The 25,895-nt window shown below is 35.0% G+C and overlaps 1 protein-coding gene across 2 annotated transcripts; it reads right to left on the minus strand.

Annotated features, from left to right (window-relative positions):
- Window positions 1-343: 343 nt before the first annotated feature.
- On the minus strand, window positions 344-25,706 carry LOC121387538 (receptor-type tyrosine-protein phosphatase epsilon-like). 2 transcript variants are annotated; one of them, XM_041518691.1, is made up of 23 exons: window positions 25,572-25,706; window positions 24,828-24,974; window positions 23,689-23,832; window positions 22,594-22,737; window positions 22,113-22,256; window positions 21,503-21,605; window positions 20,354-20,424; window positions 17,206-17,516; window positions 16,034-16,121; window positions 15,078-15,154; window positions 14,381-14,417; window positions 13,725-13,822; window positions 12,889-13,014; window positions 11,648-11,793; window positions 11,287-11,422; window positions 10,344-10,490; window positions 9,672-9,702; window positions 8,709-8,773; window positions 8,163-8,279; window positions 7,118-7,243; window positions 6,015-6,172; window positions 5,637-5,775; window positions 344-4,028 (listed from the first exon to the last, which is right to left on the minus strand). In XM_041518691.1, the coding sequence occupies exons 1-23, from the start codon at window positions 25,678-25,680 to the stop codon at window positions 3,957-3,959; spliced, it is 2,736 nt and encodes a 911-aa protein (XP_041374625.1). In that variant the 5' UTR covers window positions 25,681-25,706; the 3' UTR covers window positions 344-3,956. The 2 variants fall into 2 exon arrangements, with proteins under 2 accessions (XP_041374625.1, XP_041374624.1); XM_041518690.1 differs by having other exon boundaries at window positions 21,503-21,608.
- Window positions 25,707-25,895: the final 189 nt, after the last annotated feature.

The following is a 25,895-nucleotide window of genomic DNA, read 5'->3' on the forward strand; positions in this document are numbered from 1 at the left end:
ATAGACCGATCGTTAGTCGACCATATTCGTACCGGTCCAGCAACCACGCGGTACTAAGGCCCCATGGCTTGGCAACGTTTGACTTACATGCAGATGTGGACAGACCTGGCACTGGCTATATATGTATTTTTATATTATATGTATGTATGCATGTATGTATCTGTATATCTTTATATCTGTATGTATATGTATGTATGTATGTATGTATGTATGTATGTATCTATCTATCTATCTACCCACACACACACACATATATATATATATATATATATATATATATATATATATATATATATATATATATATATATATATATATATATCGAATAAAAGACAACAAAACATTTTATTTTTTCATTTTTATTTTATTCTGCTGTAAATAAAACAGTGTAAATATAATTCTAAATGTAAAAAAAATAAGCATAACCTGATAACGTAGCATTACCATAGTCGCATAAAATACAGCACATAATTCATATTTTTAGTCTAATTTTTCGTCTCTTAAAGCATTTTACACTGATCCTAACACAGACCTAAGTCGAACTCTACTTACGACAAGTAACTAATTCAACTAAGGAAATATTTGTATACTTTTCTTAAATCTGACCAGATTTGTTTACTACAGACTAGATTTTCAATTACATATTTTACATTGTTAGTTTAAATAAGTAGAAACATAACTAATACATCTTACATATTTGACTGATAAAGTAGACCTCATATTGAAATATTTTGATTAAAACATACAATTTGTTTTAAATAGAAACAAAACAAAAATGAAACTACAGTATTTATAACCGTTTAGCACCTCAACACGTAACCAGATAATGTCACTTTAATAAGGTATATATCATGTATGCGCAGAGCTGGTTTAAGGATCCGCGGGGCCAGTAGCTCAAATAACAGCGGACCTCCTTTACAGGATATATATTTTGCAAGCCCCTGGGGAAAATAAATGTATACATTACTGCGGGGCCTCCCGAGGCGTGGAGTCTGTAGCACGTGATACATGTGCTACTAGGATAAACCGGCTCTGGGTATGTGTAGAGCAATAACATATGGCACAATTTCTAAATACATGTCACAATATAGAGTAAATGTGTAAAGGAAGTATTAGCGAAAAACTCAATATTGATAGTAAGTGTAACGGTTTTGTAAGTAAGGATCGTTAGGAAAATATTTTACTACATCGGTAGGGACAGTTTTCATAGTCTGTTCCTCCCAACCCGTGTTCCACGATTGGTACACCAAGAGCCATGGTATGTACTGTCCTTTGTATTTGAGAATGCATATAAAACTTCATTACTGATTTGTGGTAGGAGTTACCTATGTGTAATCTGTATTTTGTATTTGTCTTTTCCTCTCTACTACCAGGGATGGATCCAGCAGGGGGAAACAGGGGGCCCTAGACATACTCAAGGGTCTGGTGTTATCTAAAATTTCATTGTTTGACATCCAAGAACCTGAAAAAAAATACATCAATGTGCTTTGGTTGTATTGTTACCCCCCCCCCCCCCCCCACTTTTAAAAATCTTTCTCTATGGCGACCAAGATATAAGATTCCAACTTCATCTGTATAAGGACTGCCACTTACAGCATGCTTTTGCAGGCACCAAAAACCTTTCTATCGCTTTCATAAACAAGGGGGCTCAGGCTGTGGTATTTTAGATATTTTACAAAAATGTCACCAATCTAGCACGTCTCTTCGCGTTAGAAATATTTTTCGCACACGAGATGTTAGTGTTTGATATGTAATATTATACTCATTTGTGTCACTGAAAATCGGTCATATTACTCTGACTAGTACATATGATACAGAACTTTACATACTGTGGAATCATGTTTATTCGTGGACTAGTGCAGTCAACGAAATTAAGATCACAGCGAAAATATAGTACATGTGTACAAGTTACGATAGTACCTTTTTGATCCACGAATTTATATACACAACGAAATGTGTATTTTAGTAACACCATGCAAATTTAAGGCTATGAAAATAAAAGATTTCACAGTATGTTTTTTTTTATTCCTTTATATTGCACGCATTCATTGTGCACAACACAGACACGAAACTGCATAGTGCACAATAGAAGTTCTGTATCTAATATAAAACATACCTTCTTTCGCGTTTACAAATCACTGCTAACACTACTTAAGTATAGTATAACCTGTTATTTGCTAATATATACATTAACATACATTTATAAGGATATTTTACACTTAGAGATAACTTATACAACAACGTATTGGTGCAACCACTATCACAACTCTTATTGCCAAAAGTTGATACAGAAGATACAACACGAGTGACCGTTGGATGACTCCCTACCCACGTGTACGGGGATACTGCGCATTGCAGGTGCACATTTTCGGCATATTTGGGTGTTAGGTTGTGCAGCCATTAACGTTGTTTCCTAAGCAGTCTGTTTTGAAAGCTGATCTCTGTTTCAATCATTGGTAATGACAAGAGTTAGAAATAAAAGAAACACCTGCAGGTATTACATCAGTTTCCTACCATTGGATACCATTCATCTTACAACGGGTTGTTTACAACACAAATGAGTTGTATACGTTTTTAAATATCGAGTTGCAAGACAAATGGTATCTAACGGATACGAATGTAGTAGTGTATTTCTTACATATCTTTGAAAACCAAGTTTAATATAACTTAATAATAAACGGGCCATGGCAAACAACATGGAGCAACCAGTCACAAGTCTCAAAAGTTGTCTCCAAATGTTGGAAACAATATTAATGTACAATGGATTATCTCCATTTCTTACACACCCGTTGGTGAGAACACCATGCATTATTTTTGATAATACATGGGTTGGTAACACACGTACCTGTGTTAACAATTTCAAGACATACGACTGGCTACTCCTAGGTGATGACGAAGTCACCAGTGCCATGCAGCCAATGAACAACAACACGGTGAAAATCGATTACACTGTGACGTATAGTTAACCTGACAAGCATGTGTCTGTAACACGTATGTTTGCTTCAAGTGCAACGGCTGTAAATAACTTTTAGTCGAAAAATATGTAAAAATATGCTTAAAACGTGGTTTTTGAGGCTATGTAAGAAATATAATGATACATTCGTATCCGTTAGATACCATTTATCTCACAACTCGTGATTTAAAAACTTTACAAACTCACTTTCGCTCGTTTGATACATTTTAAAACAACTCGTTGTAATGGCCACTCATGTATTATTCTCTATCCCTTAAACGAGTGTATAAGATTATTATATGACTGTATATACATAAAGATCATTGAACATATTGATACTTAAGGCTTAAAAATGTTGTGGTTCTTTTTTTCAATGTATACACACACCATTTTATCTGGACCCGTAGGAATGAATGTAAAAACACCCCACCCCACATTGTTTAGGCCTAACAGATATATTATACTTGGAGAATATTTTTCGTATTTTACACCCCAACTTGTCTTACCAAACATCTTATAATGAGTACTATTATCATTTGAGTTAACAATTTCAAGACATACGTACACACATACGTGTTATAAAGTACAGCTGAAATTTCCTCATGTTTCAATATTTTTCATAATTTTTCAAAAGCGTCCCCATGTCACATGCTGTCTTATTTCCAGCAGGCCATATATTTGTTTTGGTAGGAAATATGTCTTTTGGCCTGCTGTTTTAAAAAATAATAATACCAGGCCATATTTTACGTTCTATTTCGAACACAAAGTGGATGTCCTCTCTAGTTAATTGCATCTTCCAACACCTAATAAAAAATGGATGAGTATTGTAACAATATATCAGGCCCATCAAAAGTGTCTCTGTGTTCAAGGATTTTCAATTTTAATGACCCCCAAATTACATTTACTAGTGTCAAGCAAAGTGCCGTGTTAAACGTTCCTCCACTATGGTCAGTATTGACTATTGCTTTTAGTTGACCACTGGACACCATGGACGTTGGTCAGTTCACATGTTGGCATACACGCCCGTGGACTCGAGATGAGCGAATGGAAGATCACAGAACAAGTTGAAGTCCTCCTGAAAAATAACACAGAAGTAAAACGACAAATGTAGAAGGATTATGAAACACTACTGTGACAGACCTTAGTTTTCATGATCAGTTTTTGATGATTGAAATCAGACATTTTTATTGTGGAGATTCCAAGTGTTTCCGAGTGTTTCCGGTCATTCTGGTGTTTGTAATACCACGAAATGTATTTTCTATAATTCTAAAAGCAGACGTACCCATGAGAATTGACAGTTATATATTTAGATGGTATTTCGCAGTTTCAAATACACAGACTCTTGTTTCACTTTATTGTAAGCCACCCCCCCACCCCCACCCCCACCCCACAAAAAAAAGGAAAAAAAAAGATCGGTCTCTGGTCAGACCAAAGTTCCAAAATTGATGACGCGATGCCGATTTGTTCCCCCATTTTAAAAAACAAAAACATGGATTACACAGAAAAGGTGGGTATACTTGATACCGAAATAAGGGGCATATTTAAATTCAAATCGGAAGACTGCAAATACAATTTTACGTCATAGCAAAAAAAGCCTGACAAAAATCGATATCATACCGCAGAAGAATTTTTTTTTTAACGCGTGAGAGTCAAAATCGATACGCGTGCTGACCAGAGACCAGAAATTTATTTTGTTTGGCCTAACTGTATACAGATGTGTAGATTGTAGATTAACCAAATGTAATATCCACTTTTACAGGCTAAAACTAGGTTCTGCGACTTTAAATATATTTAGCCTTTAGTGTCTTAGAAAGCAATAAATTAATTTAATCAATTTAAATGAATTATCAATATCTAAATAATATAAAACAGTAACTGGTCATTTCAATAACTTGAAATAGGTAATCAGTTATTTTCAATGTTTTGAACCAGTTGTTGACTATAAAAGTATCAATAACCAGATACTCTAAATAACTATACATGACTCTTATCCGAAATCAGAAACCAGTTATTGCGTTTTAAACTAGAAATCGGTAATTCGGAATAACGTAAATTAAAAATCAGTTATTTTTAATAATGTAAACCAGAAACTGTATATTGTCAATACATTAAATCATGAAACCAATTAAACTAATAACGATTATTCTGAATCATTCTAAGTAACTTAAATCACGAACCATTTATTACAAATAAATTAATTCAGCAAACAACTTTTAAACTTTTACTATGAAGAAAAATGAGAAATCAATTATCAGTAAAGCGTTATTAGTAGTTTATCTGAGTAACTTAAATAACAAGAAAGCAGTTAATATCAATAAGATACTAAATAATCTCAACAAACGTGAATCAGAAACCATTATTTCAATTTATACCACTGATAAGTGAACATTTAGAAGAACTGACTGGTATATGTTAATAAATACCACTGGTAAGTGAACATAGAATACTTCACTACATATCACTGACAATTAATTGAACATGGAATACTCCACTACATACCACTGATAAGTGAATATGGATCACGTCACTACATACCACTGATAAGTGAACACAGACCACTTCAGTACATACCACTGGTAAGTGAACATAGAATACTTCACTACATATCACTGACCATTAATTGAACATGGAATACTCCACTACATATCACTGATAAGTGAATATGGATGACTTCACTACGTACCACTGATAAATGAACACCTGGCAGAACTGACTGGAGTCTTCTGACGTTGTTAAATATCTCCACTCGCTTGTCAAGGGAAACTGCAGACATGATGTTGTTCAGTATACACAATGACAGACCTTCCTTTTTGTCAGATTCACTGAAACAGATATCAAAGTTGTCAGTATGTGTATTTGTGACGGACACTTGAAGGCATATTACCCAGACTGGTCATTCATCCATTCGTCCATTCATTCATTCACACCCAACAGCCGATGTGTTTGTTGGAATCAGTCATTAGTAGGTGGTCTACAGTTTAAGATAATAAAGGACAGGGATGGGAGTTTTTAGTGACGCCCCAGCACGTTGTCAAGATCATTTGGTAACTGTGTGACTTACTCGAAGACGATCGTGACAGGGTGAAATTTCAGATTGTTCTGTCTGTCTAGGATTTGTTCTGTCAGAGATGTCAGGCAACTTATCACTGTGGAAGTGTTAGACATGTTACTCCAAGATGGCACGGAAAAGTTGGCGATTTCTTTCTTTTCATCTGATCCCTGTAAAACATCACAATCAAACCTTTAAATTATTTGACATGTATTCTGATCCCTGAAAGACATCACGATCAGATATTTAACGCAGCTAATTGTTAATAACATAAACCAAATACGATAAAAGTTCGTATCATATCCTGTCATAAATTTGTACACAACAGAATACCATGTATGGGAGACTTTCCAGGAATCAATATCTACATACATATCATCTACTTAATAGTTAGTTTCATCTCTTTAAACGTCCAGATGTTTTCATACAAAAAATGTAAACCATTATTATATAGATATCCATTTGTCATCTGCGGGCACAGTAAACCTTCCATATACCAGTGCTAGTTGTATATAATCATATATCACACCCCAGGTGTATTTGACCCTCTGTATATCAAATCCATGTATATTTGAAGGTCTGACTATGCACCGATCAAAGGCACGTCTGATCATCTGACTATCAACACCAGATGTATTTTCCACTATGTCTATAAGCACTAGGTGCATTTTACCCGTAGTCTATCATTTCATTTCAACTTATTTTTGTGCTTATATCCAATTAAGGTTCAAGCACGCTGTCCTGGGCAAACTCCTCAGCTATCTGGGCTGTCTGTCCAGAACAGTGGGTTAGTTGTTAGTTAGTGAGAGAGAAGAGGGTGTAGGGGTCTTACACCTACCCATTGAGCCCTTAAGAACTCACTCTGGGTTGGAGTCGGTACCAGTCTACGAACCCAGTACCTACCAGCCTGTAATCCTATGGCTTAACCACACCACTACCGAGGCCGGTTGTAGTCTATGAAGACAGGTGTGTTGAACCCTCAGTAGATCAACCTAGATGGATGTGTTTGACCCTCGGTCTATCAGTCTGCCTATCAAGTCTATGAGGATTTGATACTCTGCGTAAAGCACAAACCTTTCGTGTATTACAGTGTGTTCTATTCTAAAATGTCTCACCTTCATTTCAACATTGAGAATTCTCAATGTTATTTCTTTCGTGATAGACGTCTCAGTCACTGACGTCACAGTTGCGTTTCCATAGCTACTGGAATGGCTGGTACGTGGGGTAAATTTCGCATCTTTCTGCAATACGAATTATTATATTCTGTTATATAACTCTATTTCTGTATCTTAAATCTTAAATACCTAAAGCTGTGGCATCTGGAAGGAAGTGAACATAATATTAAAAAACAAAAAGTGATAATTAGCAGGATAGCATTTGAAATCCTTGGATCCTTGACCAATGCCATCCAATGAAAGAAATTACTGTCGAATCGATCACTCTGTGACATACAAGTTAATCTGAAACTGACTTACCTGTGACGTATAAGTTGACTATAAGCGCTAGGGCCGTACATAAGTTTTACTTGGAAAAGGTGTTTACAGTTATGTTAAAACTGTTTTCTGAAGATATGTAAGCAATATAATACTACATATGTGTCCGTTAGATACCGCTCGTTAGATACGTTTTAAAGAACTTTTTGTAACATAACGGGTAATTAACGGCCACTCATGTAGTATTCTCTATATACAATGGACAAAGAACATGCTTTCTGGGAAGAATACTTTTTCAGTAACTTTATTTGGAAACAAGAGATCTATCAGACTATAAAGCTTCACTATTTAATTTTCAATTTTATCAGTAGTAAAGTTAAAGTTCGTTTTATTTAACGAGACCACTAGTGCACATTGATTTACTAATCGTCGGCTATTGGATGTCAGACATTTGATCTTAGAGAGGAAATATGCTACATTTTTCCATTACTAGCAAGGGCTATTTTATAGCACCATCCCACAGACAGGATAGCACATACCATGACATTTGATATGTCAGTCATGGTGCACTGGTTGGAAGCAGAAATAGCTCAACAACTTTTAAAGATCACCTTCGAATATGTGTCAAGTTTACGAATTATCGAATTAAAACTGTATGAGAAATATTCTGTTATTTGTTTTATAATTAGTCATACCAATAACAATGGTTCCAGTGACAGTGACTTACCTTGTTGCCCAGAGTCACGAGAGTCAACGAATCGTTCTCCATGATCAGTTTCCACAGCAGATTCTCTGTTCGTTGTGGAGTGTAAACCAACAGATAGCCTATATTCAGCAGCTTTGACTTGAGGGGAAAAAGAGAAGTACACATATTCAAAAATAACAAAAGTATTAAAGATACAGTGGACATAAATTTTAATTATGCAAAGTCAAACTCGGCCATACTGATAATAAGGCAAGGGAGTGCAGTTACAACCCCTGAAAAGTCTGGTAAAGTGGCCTTATTTTTCTACCAGAATAAAAAAAATATTACAGTAGTCGGGTTGTTTTTTCTACAGAATCCCATGTTATTTTAGGCTAGGCACGTCCCTGACAAACATAAAAAATAAAATATAAAAATAATTTTTGTATGAATGTAACATTGAAAAAAGTATGATTATCCAACACAGACATCATTATCAAATATTTTGGTTGTAACTAATACTGATATATAGCTTATTATTACATACTACATTTTTTTAAAATCAATTTGAAGACATGAAATTTAACTTACTGGAGCTTGCATAACAAAAAGATCATCCTTTCCACCAACCCACAGTTTGTTCGCCAATGGAATACCTAGAGAGTTGAAATGCATTTTTAAAATATACAATACTTTACACAGTTTAAACACTTGATATGTATTAGTGTATTAAATATAAAACTAAAGTTATTCATAATCGGCCAGTCTGAATCTTCATCCACTCATCCCTCACTGCCTTTCCCTTTTCACCCACTCGTCACTCCATTCGTTCATACATTCATACGCAAGTATTTGAAGTATCTACTTAAAACTACATTTTACTCAATTTTAAATAAATCAATTATTATATTGTGATTTTGCTAACACACTTGCATGTTTTTAGATTATTCACATGGCCGCATAAAATAATATATGCATTATCAATTGTTTGCATTCAATTTTTCATGGCGAGAGAGTAGCCCTGTTGTAAAGCGCTTGCTTAATGCGCGGTCGGTTTGGGATCGATCCCTGTCAGTGAGCCCATTGGGCTATTTCTCACTCCAGCCAGTGTACCACGACTGGTACATCAAAGGCCGTGGTATGTGCTATTTTGTCTGTGGGATGGTGCATATAAAAGAGCCCTTGCTGCTAATCGAAAAGAGTAGCCCATGAAGTGGTGACAGCGGGTTTCCTCCCTCAATATCTGTGTGGTTCTTAACCATATGTACGACGCCATATAACCGTAAATAAAATGTGTTGAGTGCGTCGTTAAATAAAACATTTCCTTCCTTCCTTCATAAACAAGTATTAGAAGTATCTACTTAAAACTAAATTTTACTCAATTTTAAATAAATAAATTAATATATTGTGATTTTGCTAACATACTTGTATGTTTCCTAAATTATGCTGAGGGCTGCATAAAAGAACTTTTCATATATAAAATCCAGGCGAAGAACATTCAACTTTTCTCAGATATGTAAATTTTATTAGATCATGCATTGATACCATACATACCTTTATCAGAGGTGTCAGTGGAGGCAATGACCTATAATAACAAATTCACAAACAATAGTAAACATCTAAATATGAAAAAGAAATCAACACCAATATAAAATGTTCATAATCCCACTGCTGCCACCAGTATATTAATTATCCTATAGCTGACTCCAAACGAGTAGATAGGATGTTACATCTGAAAGGGTGGAATATGACATATTACAAAATTATATCTTTCGAATTAAGAAAATCAGAAATAATTTGTGTTCAACATGTAAAGAGAAAAAGAAGAAAAAAAAAGAGTTGGCAGTGCTACTGATGCCACTAATATATTAATTACCCCAAGACTTACACCAAATGAGTAGATATGATGCTACATCTCAAAGGGTGCAGCAATATAGCATATTACAATATCATAGCTTTAGAACATCAGAACGTTTTGTGTTCAACACTTATATTATTAAACCATAATTTGTTTGAAAGCACTGTTCTGTAGACGAAATTAAATAACGGTAAAAACTTCAGCTTACAAAATAAGATACAAAAGAATGTGCAAAAGCAAATATATTTCCCGAAATTACAGACAGAATGTATTGCAAAGAACTAAAATGAAGGAGGTCCTTCAGTTAGTATCAGGAACTTGATATTTCATATTGTAGAATGATAAAAAAACAGTAGCAGGTAAAATACCTCAGCTAGCTCATCAAGCGTTTTATGACCCATTCTCAAAGATCCTGTCGACTCAGCATATTTCTGTGTGTAGTCAGATGTGGTCATATCTGTTTGTCCATATTTTGCAACCTCAAGCATTGTGGTGAAAATACATTCATACTGACTCTGAAAAACATTTGAGGCAAATTATTTAGCGTAGGTAGGCATTGTATAAACTTTTCTAACGACTGAACAATTATATATTGAGATATATGTATCAACAGAGCAAGGTTTTTCTTTAGTTTAGTTATATTTAATATAATGTTTTTAAAATTAATATATGATGTTAAAGTTTGCCATAAGATTAATATAGATATTAATATATCACACAGATAGTGTGATATAAAGGAAAATAATTAAGCACCATGGAAACGTTTTTTTTTTATATCGGTATGTCTAGTTTGACACCCAATAATATAATACAGTTTAAACACATTAACATTACAATACACACAAAGAAAACAGATTGTCACATGGATAAGCATGTTTCCATGTGTACACCGACATGCTGTTAATTTTTTTCAGCTTTAGGTCCTACAAAGTATTCAGTTTTAGAGTACGTAACGGTGATAATCTACCAATTTTCTCCTTTCGGTTTCAGTATTTTCTGGAATTTCAAAACACGGCTGTGATGGACGTCAAACTGAACGCTAGTTATTTCTTAGTTGAATATTGTGCTAAAGTTAAATAACAAATCCACTTGCTGATGATATCTATTTAGACTCAGTCGGACTGCATTTAGTTTTGTTTTTTGGGGGGTATGGGGGTGGGGTGGGGGGTGTGCTTTTCTTTTAAAACATTAGAGTCGCACGCATTTTTCTTGGGATGGTCGGATAATTGGAACCACAACTACTATTTTTTTTTGGCATTAGGTAACAAACATTTCATTTCTGAATGCTAAAGTCCTATATTAATAACCTACCTTTGTCTGGACCATGTTTTTTCTTTGATCTCTGATCTTGGACATCATTTCCAATATGTTCATTCTTCCAGTTTTGTTCATCTCGTCTGTCAGGATATGCAGAGCGATGTACGTTCCAGTCCTACCAATCCCAGCACTGGTGACAAACAAATGGTTTCAGTCAGTCAGAATTGTATTAGCTATCGGAGGCCAGACTCGGGATAGGCGTGTTCGAAACCCTAGTGGTATATGGACACGTTAAACCAGTTACTAAGCTAAGCTAGAGACGAAGCAATTTTATTTTTATTGTTTTGATTTCCACAGCAACGCAGAAAAGAATGGGACGGAGTAAGCAAAGTGTCTATTAATAAGCGTTCGTTACCTGCAGTGTACCAGGACAGGACCAGGGCGGGACGGGGGTATCTCTCTTGTCAACCAGAAGAATTCCAGTAAGTCCAACACTTTAGGAACTCCGTGGTCAGGCCATGACGTGAAGTGGTAATGGTCAAATGTCTTGCATTTCTTAGACTGAGAAATAATCACAAAATAAATATTTCACATTAGAATAATACAATACAATTAAGTACTTTGAAAAATATTTAAAATATATATATATTATGTGGATAAATATTAAACTTTCTGAGATGAAAAACTGTTATGTCACTTAAAAAAAACACAACCAAAAAACCAAACAAAAACAAAACCCCTGAAAGAAAGCAAAAATACTCTCTACTTGTATACTGTAGACAAGTCTAAATGTTTAGTATACAATGGACCAATAAAATGTTTTCTGAGAAGAACGAATATTTGGTAACGTTAATGGAAACAAAAAAGGAAGGTGCTCCAAAGATTTCTGAATGGTTTTGTTTCAGCACCCAATGTGGCCCCTCATTTCAACTTAGCAGGACACAGTTACAACTGCACTGTACTACAAAGATTGTTAATCTTGATAAATCCAAACTGAACATTACAGTAGCACTCCGGATACACCGCTTACATACAATGTGGCGTACTCAAGTTACAGGCAACTACAATCATGTGAACGAAAAGTTGATTATGGAGCTGAATGGTTTTGCTTAATTTTAAACTATATACACTAGAATATGCATAACATAAATCTATAGAGAACTGTATTTTTATTAAAATTGCCAAAATTCCTCAGTTCCCAAATCTTTGCTATGTACTCAATGTATGAAAACCCTGAGTAAACTGGAACCTGCCGATTCAGATTTTCTGTATTTAAGCTGTAGATGATTTATCCCTTAACTGCAGAAGGCAAAATTGAACTCCAGCTCAATAAACACATGGTACATTGGTGACCGGGTTTTGAAGAGTTAAAAAGAGCAGATATTTTAGCGGCCTTGTTCCACACATTGTGTCACCTGATTAATTCAGATTCCTGATGTTTTGGACACAAAGTTTCGCGAGTTTTCGGTGAATATGACATGAAAATTGTTGCATTACGACATGACTTGTTCCATCGAGTGGTACTAATTAAACGCCCAGAAACTAAAACCTGGACCCGAACACTCGTGGATGAGGTGTGCACATGTATCTAAAATAATATACATAGTTAGTAATCCATAAAGACCCATACCGCTCTTTACCGTAAACTATCTTTACCTTTCTCTGGGTGATTTCTATCTTTCTTACGGTGTAATCTGCTCTTTCAGTGATGTCTTTGACTACCACGTCAAAATACCCAACATTCATCAACCCCAAATCCTTCCAGTACGGTTCACACTTATGCTGAAGAACAAATGAAAGTTTTCACGTGATACATTATTGTAAAGACAAGTTTTTGTGATTATGAAGAAAAATGCATGATTATTAGTAACCATAAATATGACAAAAATGTTTTATTCAACACGTATTTCTTCAAACAATAATAGTAGTGTTTTATAGTTTCACAATTTAGAGTATGCAAATGATCCCATCGAGTTTGTTGAGATTTTAAGATCGTGGAAATGATTATCAATACTGCATACAGTTTAATTAATGCTGGATATTCATACATTAAAGTGACTCTTCCTTAAAAACTGAACCCCCCCCCCCCCCAGTTATTTTATTATTGTGTGAACTATCCTGAATTTGTAGCCACGCTAATTTGTTTTCAGCCAATATAACATTTTGTAATTATTAAAATTTATATATACTTCACAGATATTTTTGCTTAGAATATGAATATTTGTATAGATGCATTTGTGATAATCATATTGATTTTATTATTTCATTGCAATTTTTTCTCTGCAGTAACCTTTTGCAGATTTTGTATCAACTGCCAACATAATTTTAAAGCAGTTGGACACGAGGGAGCCCTAAATATGTATTTCGATATAAAGCTTGTTTTTAAGTCTTAAACCCAGAAATATAATATTACATTTGAGTAGAGAAATCCAGTGCCTAAAATAATGGCTAGAAACTCTAGATTGTCGCTTTAATAAACACCAAACACGAACCTTTCCAGCCTCCACTAGGTTTGTCAACATGACAATTTGTCCACAGTCCTGTTCCCAGATCATCCTCCAGAAATCTGGTAAAGTCCCTTTATTTGGAGCTGAAATATAATGATGGTGTCCAAATATTAACAATTTTGTTCTAGTCCATAACTTCATTGAACAATAATGTATTATGATATAACACTTATTTTAAAGCACGAAGTTAACAATTAATACATGTCTAACAGTAACATCAGTCAGTCACTTTCAATTATTTTGTTAAAGCTGTAGACCATAGTTCTCATGTTCAGTTATGGCAGCTTTTGTACCATTAACTTACATATTACTTACAATATTTTGTTTCAGGTATCAGTATTGGAAAACGTCATGTGTTTCTGGTCATCCTGATGCTTATAGTAATTAAACATAATTGTATGTGAAACAGACAGAAAACGGAACAAGCCTTCCTCGAAAACAGTCTTAGAAGTAATATTTTGTTTTCACAGTCGAAGAATAGCGCATACTACAACTTTACATATACCAGTAATGTTAATATGTACAAGTGCCAGTGTTTAGAGACAGATACAAAATATAAAAGTTTTTCTAAGTTTCACTTTCTGTTTTGCTGTTTTAAACAGTTTTATTAATGATGCGTATCTGTTACTTATACATCCTACCTTGCGATGCAATGAAGTAATTTGGCTTTCCGTATGCCTGAAAATAAAAAATAAAAGAAATTAATCTGAACTGATTTACTGTTTCAATATTATTGTTTAGAATAGTGATCGAAATTAACACAGCATGTGCTTTAGAATGAGTGAGTATACGTGCAATACAAAGCGTATTGGTATATCATGAATTAATGTAGCTCAGATGTTCATCAGTAATATTTATATAAAGGTGAGGTGTCAAATGTATTGTGAAACAATATCTTAATATTGTGAAATGCAATTTAGTTTAACAAAAAATGTAGTTTTATCTGAATAATTCAAGTAATCAACATAATAGGCTGTACTACTAAAGTTTTACTAAACGACTGGAAATTTTAAAACAAAACATGTACTATGTATATTATAATTGCTTTATTACAAATAGACAAAATATTCTACAATGATCGAAATTATGTATCTGATCAACCTTTAATTCAATTAATGTTTAAGGCTAATAACCAGGTAGTTATTTGATGTGTGTGTATTCTTGGTGATTTTGTAATCACAATTTACATGTAAAATAGAAAAAACCCCACCAAATGTCATCGGTTCTTCTACAAAAATAGAAGCCCGATTAACTGAAGATAAGTTTTACATTACAACGTGGAATGGAAGCCCAAAAGATCGACTACATTATTATTGTGATATTACTGTAAACACTTACATCTACGTAACTGGCGTTGATATAGTCGGAATGTGAATTGTTTGGCAGCAGAGATAGTTTGACACGGTTATTGTTATCTAGAATAAACAGAAAAAATAGATGATCAATACAAGGTGTTGAGGAAAGTCAAATAAACATTCCCTTCCACTATGGATATAATAAATTTATAAAATATAAAAAATATAAAAACAAATTTGGTTATCGACACCACTGGAGCACATTGATTAATGTATCATCAGCTATTGGATGTCATATATTTGGTAATACTTTTTGTAATTATGACACGTAGTCATCAGAGAAACCTGCTACATTTTGAGAGAGAGAGAGAGAGAGAGAGAGAGAGAGAGAGAGAGAGAGAGAGAGAGAGAGAGAGAGAGAGAGAGAGAGACAGAGACAGAGACATATATAGAGATTAAGTTTCGACAGAACAGACCAGCCAGACCGGCCGCAGACCGAGAGAGAGAGAGAGAGAGAGAGAGAGAGAGAGAGAGAGAGAGAGAGAGAGAGAGAGAGAGAGAGAGAGAGAGAGTACGATATACACACTGTATTGTACAACGTTTAATGAAGAACCAATAATGAAATCGTTAAATCATAAATTACATATATTCATTTCCTTACTCCATTTTAATGACACGGCCCAGTAGTAAAGCTATTTCTCGTTCCAGCCAGTGCACCAAGACTGGTAGATAAAAGCCGTGGTATGTGCTATCCCGTATGTGTGATGGTGTATATAAAATACCACTTGCTACTAATGCACAAAATATATCAGGTTTCCTTTCTAAGACAATATGTCAGAATTACGAAATGTCTGACATCCAATAGCCGATGATTAATAAAGCAATGACAAACTAAAATCGACATGAAAACCTCAAACAAGTGTAAACAAAACAATCTTCCAGCAACGCACACAATAACTATATTTTAATATGTCAGCACACAAAAAAGCATGAACTCACATGGATAGTAACCAGCAAATCGGTTCTTGCACCTGTTATCTGGAATCTGTGAATCGGTGTACGGATGCTTGAAACCACTTGGTAGTTTCTGGAATCAAAATAAGATTTTACTGTTTTGTTTTACCTTTTACTATACTGATGAAGCCTGCAAAACAAACACGTAAGTTCACAAATAGGTAGGTACATGAACAGACATTACAGGCCACACACACACACACACACACACACACACACACGCACACATACGCACGCACGCACACACATGCATACACATATACGCACACACACCTACACGCATATACACACAAGTACAAAACAGATATATATATATATATATATATATATATATATATATATATATATATATGAGAGAGAGAGAGAGAGAGAGAGAGAGAGAGAGAGAGAGAGAGAGAGAGAGAGAGAGAGAGAGAGAGAGGAGAGAGAGAGAGAGAGAGAGAGATACAGAGACAGAGACAGAATGTGCACAAAAAGACATTAATGTAACAACAAAAAAGCCATGTACACATACATGTTTTGACTGATCTAGAAAATATGCACACATATGCTAATAATTATTAATTATTAATAGTCCATGTCTAAATGCGTAACCGGCGGAGCAGGTAATGATATTATTATGTCATTCACGAATGCTTGTTGTTCAAGTGTGTACTACGTACACCAATACTTTGTCATTAATTAATGTTTGAAATAACTATATTTTAATTATGCATGCTAACTCAAAATCGATTTACGCTTTGTGCTGTCAATAATAAGTAATTTGGTGATTTTTAATTCATCATTTTCAAGACACAACCATACCAATTTATTAATACTAATATTATAGACCCACATGTTGGAAGATAATGAATCTGTTGTTGGAAATCGAATTAAAATACAGCTGATCCCTCCTACCCCTAAAAATTCTATCATCTTCAGACACCTATGGATGTTAAAGAAGATAAACACTGATTCCATTACTATATGCCATCAACCCTTTATTACTGAATAAAAACTAACCTAATGAAAAAATGGAATGAATGAATGCTTAACAGCACCCTAGCACGATTATTGGGTGTCAAACTATGGTAATTGAAAACATGAAGTAAACTGATGAGAAAAATCAAAAATACCCAAAACACAATAACAAAAACAAATAATTGAAAATGGCTTACAAGGTATTCTGCATCAAATCCTCCAGGCTGATTCCTGATGTTTTCTATGATACCTTCAAGGTCTGAGACGTCAAAACCTTCTTCTGGCAGATTGAACGGAGGAGGAGCTGGTTGATCAGCATTGTAGTACGTGTTAGAATCATGAACCTCCTCCTCCTCGTCAGTCTGTTGGTCTTCAGGCTCTCCTCCATCCACGACTGGTACTACGTCACTGACGTTAGTCTCATTTACTTCAAGGTTTTCAGTTGAATTTCTTGCAGATGGTTCAACATTGATGTAGACAGGTCCCTCAACTGCACCGTGCTTTTCTTCTGTAAATTATTATAGTGTTCTCATATATAGAATTATGAGAGTTCCTCAATACTATGTTACGTTTTTCTTACAGTAGTATTGATATTTAAAAACAAAAAAGACCAAAAATAATAAAAACAACAATGATACTAACAATTAGGGTCCCCACGAGTACTCAAGTACTCGGGCAAGGTTAAGTCTAGCAACACTCGAGTCCGCTCACAGGACTCGAGTACCCGTGCAACGACGAGCACTCTCATTTAATTATATTTGTTTTATGTCATTTAGCCATATTATGCTTCCCGCCAGTTCCATTATAGGGCTATGAGACATAGAGGGAAGAACAGTCGAATGTTTTGAATGCAATACGTACGGTGGTATGATTGATTATCCATGTTCAGCGTTGGAATTAAGATGCATAATGTTATTTTACTTTATTCCTTAGTCCCATTATCATCTAGTGTAAGTGTCGGGTACTCGGGTCCGGGTCGAGTTTGACCCTCGAGTACTCGAGTCCACTATTGTGAACTGGTTGAGGCCCTAATAACAATCAAAAACAATCAACAACCACACCCACTAGAACAAATGTAATATGGATGGTACATTACCTTTTATCTTTGTATCATTTTCTGGAACAATTATATCATTAGTTTATAAGCCATCAACCTCTTAATAATAACCTAATGAGAAAAAATGGAATTAATGAATGTTTAACGACACTCCAGCGCGAAATAGCATCAGCTATTGGGTGTCAAACTATGGCAATTGCAAACATGAAGTAAAAAATACCCCAAAGTAACATAAACAAATAATTGAAACAAAATTACCACATTTGACATCGAATAATCGACGATTCATAAATCAATATGTTCTATTGGTGTCGTTAAACAAAACAAACTTCTTCTTTTTTTGTCTGTAGCAATGAACTGTGAATATTTTATAGAAATATTGCTCAAATCATTTTCAGAGAGCATTATCTTTAAAAATAACAGCATGTATGTCATTGAAATGGGTCGTAGGATCGATCCCCGTCGGTGGGCCCGTCGGTGGGCCCATCGGGCTATTTCTCGTTCCAGCCAGTGCTCCACAATTGCTGTAACAAAGGCCATAGTCTATTATATCTTATTGTGGAATGGGGCATGCATGAGATCACTCCAATCAAAACGAGCAGCATATGGCGTGGCACAGCGGGTTCCCTCTTTCATTATCTGTGAGATCCCTAACCATATGTCCGACGCCATAAAACCATAAATAAAAATGAGTTGTATCGTTAAATAAAACATTTCTTCTTTCCATCAAAAATATATGCCTTCCCTAATTAAAGATCATTGGTTTGAGCTTACATAGTTAACACTCTTCTTGTCACATGTACTCCGCACAAATTAATAAAAGATACAAAACTATCATCAAATATATGACGGAAGCCACAATAAAAACATGCTTCATTGGTATACTGATTTCTGTCTTAATCGTTCAGTTCACCTGCCCACTTAAGACCAAATATCTATGTGAATCTGTGCAGTACATTCGAAGCATGTTATTATTATAAAATGGGCCCTGTTAATGTTCCTTTTAGTGGATTGCTTAGTTCCTGGGTGTATGTTAGTGTATGTTCTGTGTATGTTGACATGTAGCAATATAAATAAAACAAGATATCCCAACGTCACTCAAGGTTTGGTTCGTAGCTCGGTTTTACGTGTATATGATCAGCAAGCTGTGATAGGTAAAAGCCCCAGAGGCACGCGTTCTCGTATTTGACAATGACAATGATTTATAGTGTAGACGACATAGCAACATTGAACTATATCGTAAAGACACCCCATTTTCCATGTCATGTGCAGGAATACAGCATTGTCAAGACAATTATAAGAATGACGTTCAATCAGATGAAGTAAGAACGTTTAATGTTAAAGTTGGTTTTGTTTAACGACAACAGTAGAGCACATTGATTAATGAATCATCGGCTATTGGATGTCATATATTTGGTAATTCTGATTCGTAGTCATTAGAAGTTTGTTTTGTTTAACGACACCACTAGAGCACATTGATTAATGAATCATCGGCTATTGGATGTCATATATTTGGTAATTCTAACTCGTAGTCATCAGAGGAAACCCGTTACATTTTTCCTTTAGCAGCAAGGGATATTTAATATACACTTTCCCACACACAGGAAAACACATACCATGGCGTTTGAACAGTTGTGGTGCACTGGCTGGAACGAGAAAAAAGCCAGTCAGCTGAATGGATCCACCGAGGTGGTTCGATCCTGCAACGCAAAACCTCAGGCGAGCTCTCAACCGACTGATCTAAATCCTGTTGACGAAGTATAGCTATATTTTATGTTGTGTGAATACAGGGATACAGCTTTGTCATGGCAATTTTAGGAATGACGTTTATTCATATGAAGTAAGAAGGACAATGCGTATTTGTACTGCAAATCTGTCTTGTGCAGAAACAGAAGTTTAGTTTGACCATGACAGTGGTTTTGCTGTTTTGAGGTCTCTAGTGAATATAAATGTCGATGAGACATACCTCGTGTGTTGGGGCAGCATGAAACCCAGTTGTAAAGCGCTCACCTGATGCGTGGTCGGTCTGGGGTCGATCCCCAATCGAAGAGCTCATTGGGTTATTTCTCGTTCCAGCCAGTACACCTTTGGTATATCAAAGGCTGAGGTATGTTGTATCCTGTCTGTGGGATGACGTATATAAAAGATCCCTTGTTACTAATGGGAAAATGTAGCGGGATTCCTCTCTAAGGTTATACGTCAAAATCACAAAATGTTCGACATTAAATAGCCGATGATTAATAAATCAATGTGCTCCAGTGGTGTCGTTAAACAACACAATACTTTACCTGGTGTGTTTTCAGTATTTTCTGGAAGAGGTCTGTGCTCAGTGTGATCTTTTTTGTTCAGATTTCGTCTCCTGAAATGAAATACTAAAGTTAAAATTGATTAAAACCATTCACCAGTTGTTGTGTTCAACGGGATAGATCATACAAATCGATAATCGTATCTCTAAAGAAACAGACCCTAGTTTCAACCCGTGAATATTAACACTCTGTTTAGTTAATCTACAAACCTGTAACACATTTGGAAAAAGTTACAATTGAGTAAAATATGGGTCTATGACTTTGAAATGGTGAAATACCCTCTAAAAATAGCTGAGTCCATAGCTGATACTTGTCAGACGCACGTGCGTTGTTAAAAATATGAGAAATGCATTTCGTAATATTAAAAACACCAGGATGACCAAAAACACTTCGAATGTACGGAAATGGATAACCTAAACAATAAAATCTAAGTAAAGTATGATTTCAAGTTATCAAAAACGGCTCTAATAGTCAAAAATATGCTTTAACATCTATTCAATATCTGCTTCTATAACATGAAAGCAAACAACAACATCATCATTTATATCCATTCCATCATCGAAAAGATAACATACAATTACAGTTCGCATTTGTTACCATAGATTATAGACTTTTATTATCGATCATAACATCGGTAGAGACCGATACATTTTTAAAATTATAATCGATAATTGGAACGTGGCTTGTTTCCATTAATTTAATGTCAAATGTAGGGTTATCTGCACACATAGGATTGTTTGTTTCGTTCGTTTGTTTGTTTGTTTGTTTGGTTGTTGTTATTGTTTTGGGTGTGTGTGGGCACCTCCTCACAGATAGAATAGTACATACAATGGCTTTTGTTACACAAGTGGTGGAGCACTGGCTAGGACACGAAATAGTCCAATGGGCCCCACTGTGGAGTGTCGATCCTAGGTTTGTTGGCCATCAGGCGGGCGCTTTACGATCTACTTCCTGCCTCCAGCCATGGAAATTGGATAATAGGTTTTGAATTGAATAACAGCAGCACGTACAGATTTATATCAAATTTGGAACAACAACGTCACAACTGCCTATCAATCTCATTATCTTAATATAAAAAACTTTCCAATTTCCAATTTGAAGATACATTTCCAACCAAATTGAAAAATTTACCTGACAAATACGATAACAACGATGACCACAGCTATGACAACCAATGCAGCAACAATGCCACCAACTGCAGGTCCGACTGGGAAATCAGTTGAGGCTGCAGACTCTACTACAATATACACAAACTGTAATTACCACACATTCAGAGCACTAATGGATTATTTAACAGGTATTGATTGCATAATCTTATACAGTAATGATCATACAACCAGAACTCCCGAAAACAAAACAAGCAACAACAACAACAAGCAATCCCCCAAACAGTATGTTTGACCTTGTTGTCAATGGCGCATTACATTACCTAGGGGCAGGTTGTTTTAAATAAAACTCTACCAGTGCCTAAGCCACAGGTAAGGTATGGTATGGAATCAAATCTGTTCAGGACATTAAATATTATATCTTTGTTGATGGCTAGAAACATTAATGACAGCTGGCATTGCTCAATCCATTCATATCACACACACACACACGCACACGCACACACGCACACACACACACGCACACACATACACACAGCCAAACGTAGTTATCTCTACCTGTTATTCTGTAAGCCAGATTATATTGACTTCCGTTAAGTACTATGTTTACTAAATGCATGATATATAGTGTATACCTTTCAAGCAGGTTGTTCCTTTCCATCCAGATACACATCCACCAACACACAGACCAGTCGCATGGTGACAAGAGTCCGTGTTACTACAGTGTCTGTCTGAACACAGCATTGCACAGTTATCACCATAGGTCGTATTATTGCAATCTGAATCGAACAACATTTTGTTTCTTTTAAGGAACAATAAAAAAGCACCAATAAGCAAAACATGAAGCAACAGCAAAACTCCAATAAACAACAACTAAAGCCTACAGAAAACAAACCAGAACACTACAAAAGATTAACAAAGTTCAAAAACCCCACAAAGTTGCCAGCAATGCTAATAATGTGGTGTCAGTATAAAGACTAGATGAGAACCTGATTAATGATGGAAATCATAAACCATTACTTCCACTATAATATATATATATATATGGGATTGTTTGGCAGTAAACTCGAGAGCTTCACTACATTCCACTAAAATGAATGTCTTCGCAGTACTTACTGTCAGTACATGTAGCACCTCGCCAACCAGGTAGACATTCTCCTTCACAAGATCCGGTCATGTGATCACACGGTGCCTTGTTGTCTTTACAGTGTCTGGCATCACACGATAATGAACAATCTGGTCCATATTTCCCATCACATCCTGTATTGTAAAGTTATTCATTCATTCATTCATGCAACTGATGTTGTCATTTCTTTGTTAAGACTGACCAAACCTCAACAAGGCTACTGACATTAACACGCATACGAATAACATATCACACATATAGCAATGAAAAAAAAACGTTTTATATAGTACACGTGAAAATATTTCTTTTACTTCGCAAACTTTACAGAAATGACCGAGATGATTCATCCATATGCCATGGACAAAGTAGGTCACAAGCTGTCAGTAGGTGTCGCAACTAACCCTCCCCTCCCCTACATTATAATATTATTTATATTAGTTAACTAATAATGTCGTTATACGTCCAGTTCACTGTTGCATGAATGACTGATTATATGTCGCTTAAAATCTGGAAGTATAATGCAAAACCTTATTTCTGGTGTTATATAATGTTCATACCAAACATGATGGATTAACTACATTCGAGAAAAAGGGAACTAAGACTACCTGCGTACAACACAATAGCCTAGATCACCATATGCACATTTATAGAATAATGAAGTTTGGCTCTACAGTATGGCATTTAATCACATTAATTATAGTGATACATATATGTACAATATATAAGCCAGATGAAAATGAAGAACCACGTAATTTTGTTCATGTGTTTTTAAAAGTAAATTTATTGACTCCTGAAATAAATATATACTAGTATAAATCATAAGTTTATCAAATGTTATTTATTTTCCACAAACAGTGTTTGTTTTCAAACGTTTATACTGATATTTTGTTGTACATATGAAAACAGTCTTTTCAATATGGTCCACAAGCAGTTACTTGTTTTCAAACGTTTATCTTTGGATTTTGTTTACATATATAAAACAGTCTTTTCCCATATTGGTCCACAAGCAGTTACTTGTTTTCAAACGTTTATCTTTGGATTTTATTTAAAATTTAAAGCAGCTATATCAATAAAAGCCAGTGTACCTGTACAGTCGACTCCCATCCAACCGTCCTGACACAAACCTTCACAGGAACCACTGGCACTGTTACAGCTCGTCGTACTCACTTTGCAGTGTCTTTGTAAACAGCTGAATTTACAACCAGCGCCATAGGATCCTCTATCACATGCTGGAATATAGTGTCACAGCTAGTCTTAATTCCGTTGACATCGTTTTATAGACATTAATTCAAAATCAACGCCATACGAACCACAATAGAGTCTGCTAAAGACATATAAAATAAAAATCGAATGCCACCTACTAATGACTCGCATATAATATTAATTAATCGAATAGTTCTAACAGTAAAGTTCCAACTAATCATGACTAGAATAAGTCGTCAGCAAATATTAAAGGAATTGTTAAAATAATATTTATTATGAAACTAATACATGCATTTAGGGTATGACGACAATATTCCAATTAATGGTTTTTGTGTTGAATAGATTTAATGGGACTTCCTGAGTTTGGCCCCTGCGCGTGCTGTAACCTCACCGTGGTGCAGGGGTGTAACATTCTCTTTGAGAATGGCCAATACAGCACAAATTTGAAGTTTAGAGTAAAATTCAGTATCCGTAAAATTCTGTGATATTTGTATTTGTATTATTGCACAGTTCTTTACACTGTTTTTGTTTAAACCTTGAATTTTCATATTGATGTTGATCATCACTTTATTTATTTGCATTACCATAGTTTGACACCCAATAGCCGATGTATTTTTAGTGCTGGGGTGTCGTTAAACATTCATTCATTCATTCATTCATTCATTCCTGAGTTTGGTGCTATTGTACTATGTTTACAACATATTGAGCCTTTTTGATACAGACAGTGGCATACTAAGTAAGAAACTGTTTTTAAAATGTAATTGTAGTCACCAAAACATATTGTAATGGCAGAAAATTCAGGACGGTTCCTTTAATATTGTAAACTGATGGTGACTATTTTTAAATGTTTTACAAAGTGATGGTTTCCCGAACAATCTAATTAAGTACGTAATTAGAACGTAGTACAGGCCAAGGTAACCATTGAAGAGTCTACAGTTTGATTGTTTTTGTTAAACATGAAATGAAAGTATATATCTGAAAGTTAATAAATAAAACAATTTATATTGTTAAAAATACTTACCTATGTTACAACTTGGACTCTTCCAGCCTGGACCACAGCCGTGTTGACATGTTCCATTCTGTACATCACAAGATGAACCGTCTCCTTTACAATGTCGTTCACTACAGTTTGACTGACATCCGGGTCCAAATGTACCTCGTTGACATACTGTATACAGATAAAACATATTTTTGGTAGTAAATGATTACAACAGCTGTCATACTACTACTACTACTACTACTACTACTACTACTACTACTACTACTACTACTACTACTACTACTACTACTACTACGAGATCTACTACTACTGCTACAACTACTACGACTACTACAAGATCTACTACTACTGCTACTACTACTACAAGCAGTAATAATAATAATAGTAACAATAATAATAATAATAATAATAATAACGATAATTAAAACGAGATGAAAAGTGAAAAATGCAATGACCAATTATTCTGAATATTTAATACTGAATTTGTATATGCACTTTCCCACAGAAAGGAAATCACACACTACAGCCTTTAATCAGTTGTGGTGCACTGGTTGGAACCAGAAAAAACTAAATCAGTTGAATGGATTTATCGAGGTGGTTCGATCCTGCGACGCAAACACTTCAAGCATATGTTGAGGAATACTACTACTACTACTACTACTAATAACAATAATAATAACAATAATAACAACAACTATATCTATAATAGCAGCAATAAAATAAACTATTAAAATAAAGACACCAGCAATTATCTGAACCACTTACCAGTTGTGCAGTCAGGTAACTCCCAGCCAGCTTGGCAACCACCTGTACATTTTCCATAAACCACGTCACAGTACTTACTACCAAGACAGTGTCTGGCATCACATGACATGTTACAATTAAAACCATAGGTACTCTCACATGCTGAAATGTATACAATAAATTAATGTAGTTTACTCACGTTCACATGTAACTTAAAAAAAAGTATCTTTATTTCTTATTAAAAATATGTAATGGATTGTATTAAAATAACGCTTCATTACAAATTTAACACTAAAAACTTACAGACATATTAAAGTAGGTGATTATGTTTGCCAAATCGAGATG

Source organism: Gigantopelta aegis, chromosome 13, assembly GCF_016097555.1.
Source record: "Gigantopelta aegis isolate Gae_Host chromosome 13, Gae_host_genome, whole genome shotgun sequence".
Taxonomy (NCBI): domain Eukaryota; kingdom Metazoa; phylum Mollusca; class Gastropoda; order Neomphalida; family Peltospiridae; genus Gigantopelta; species Gigantopelta aegis.

Bases quoted from the DNA above. Each gene is read 5' to 3' on its own strand.
- LOC121387538 (XM_041518690.1), bottom strand. From the start codon at position 25,680: ATGTCATGTGATGCCAGACACTGTCTTGGTAGTAAGTACTGTGACGTG. The intron at 13,015-13,724 runs GTTCGTGTTTGG...TTTGTTCTTCAG, and splicing joins ACCTAGTGGAGGCTGGAAAG to CATAAGTGTGAACCGTACTG. The intron at 9,703-10,343 runs GTATTTTACCTG...TTGTTATTATAG, and splicing joins CGCTTGATGAGCTAGCTGAG to GTCATTGCCTCCACTGACAC.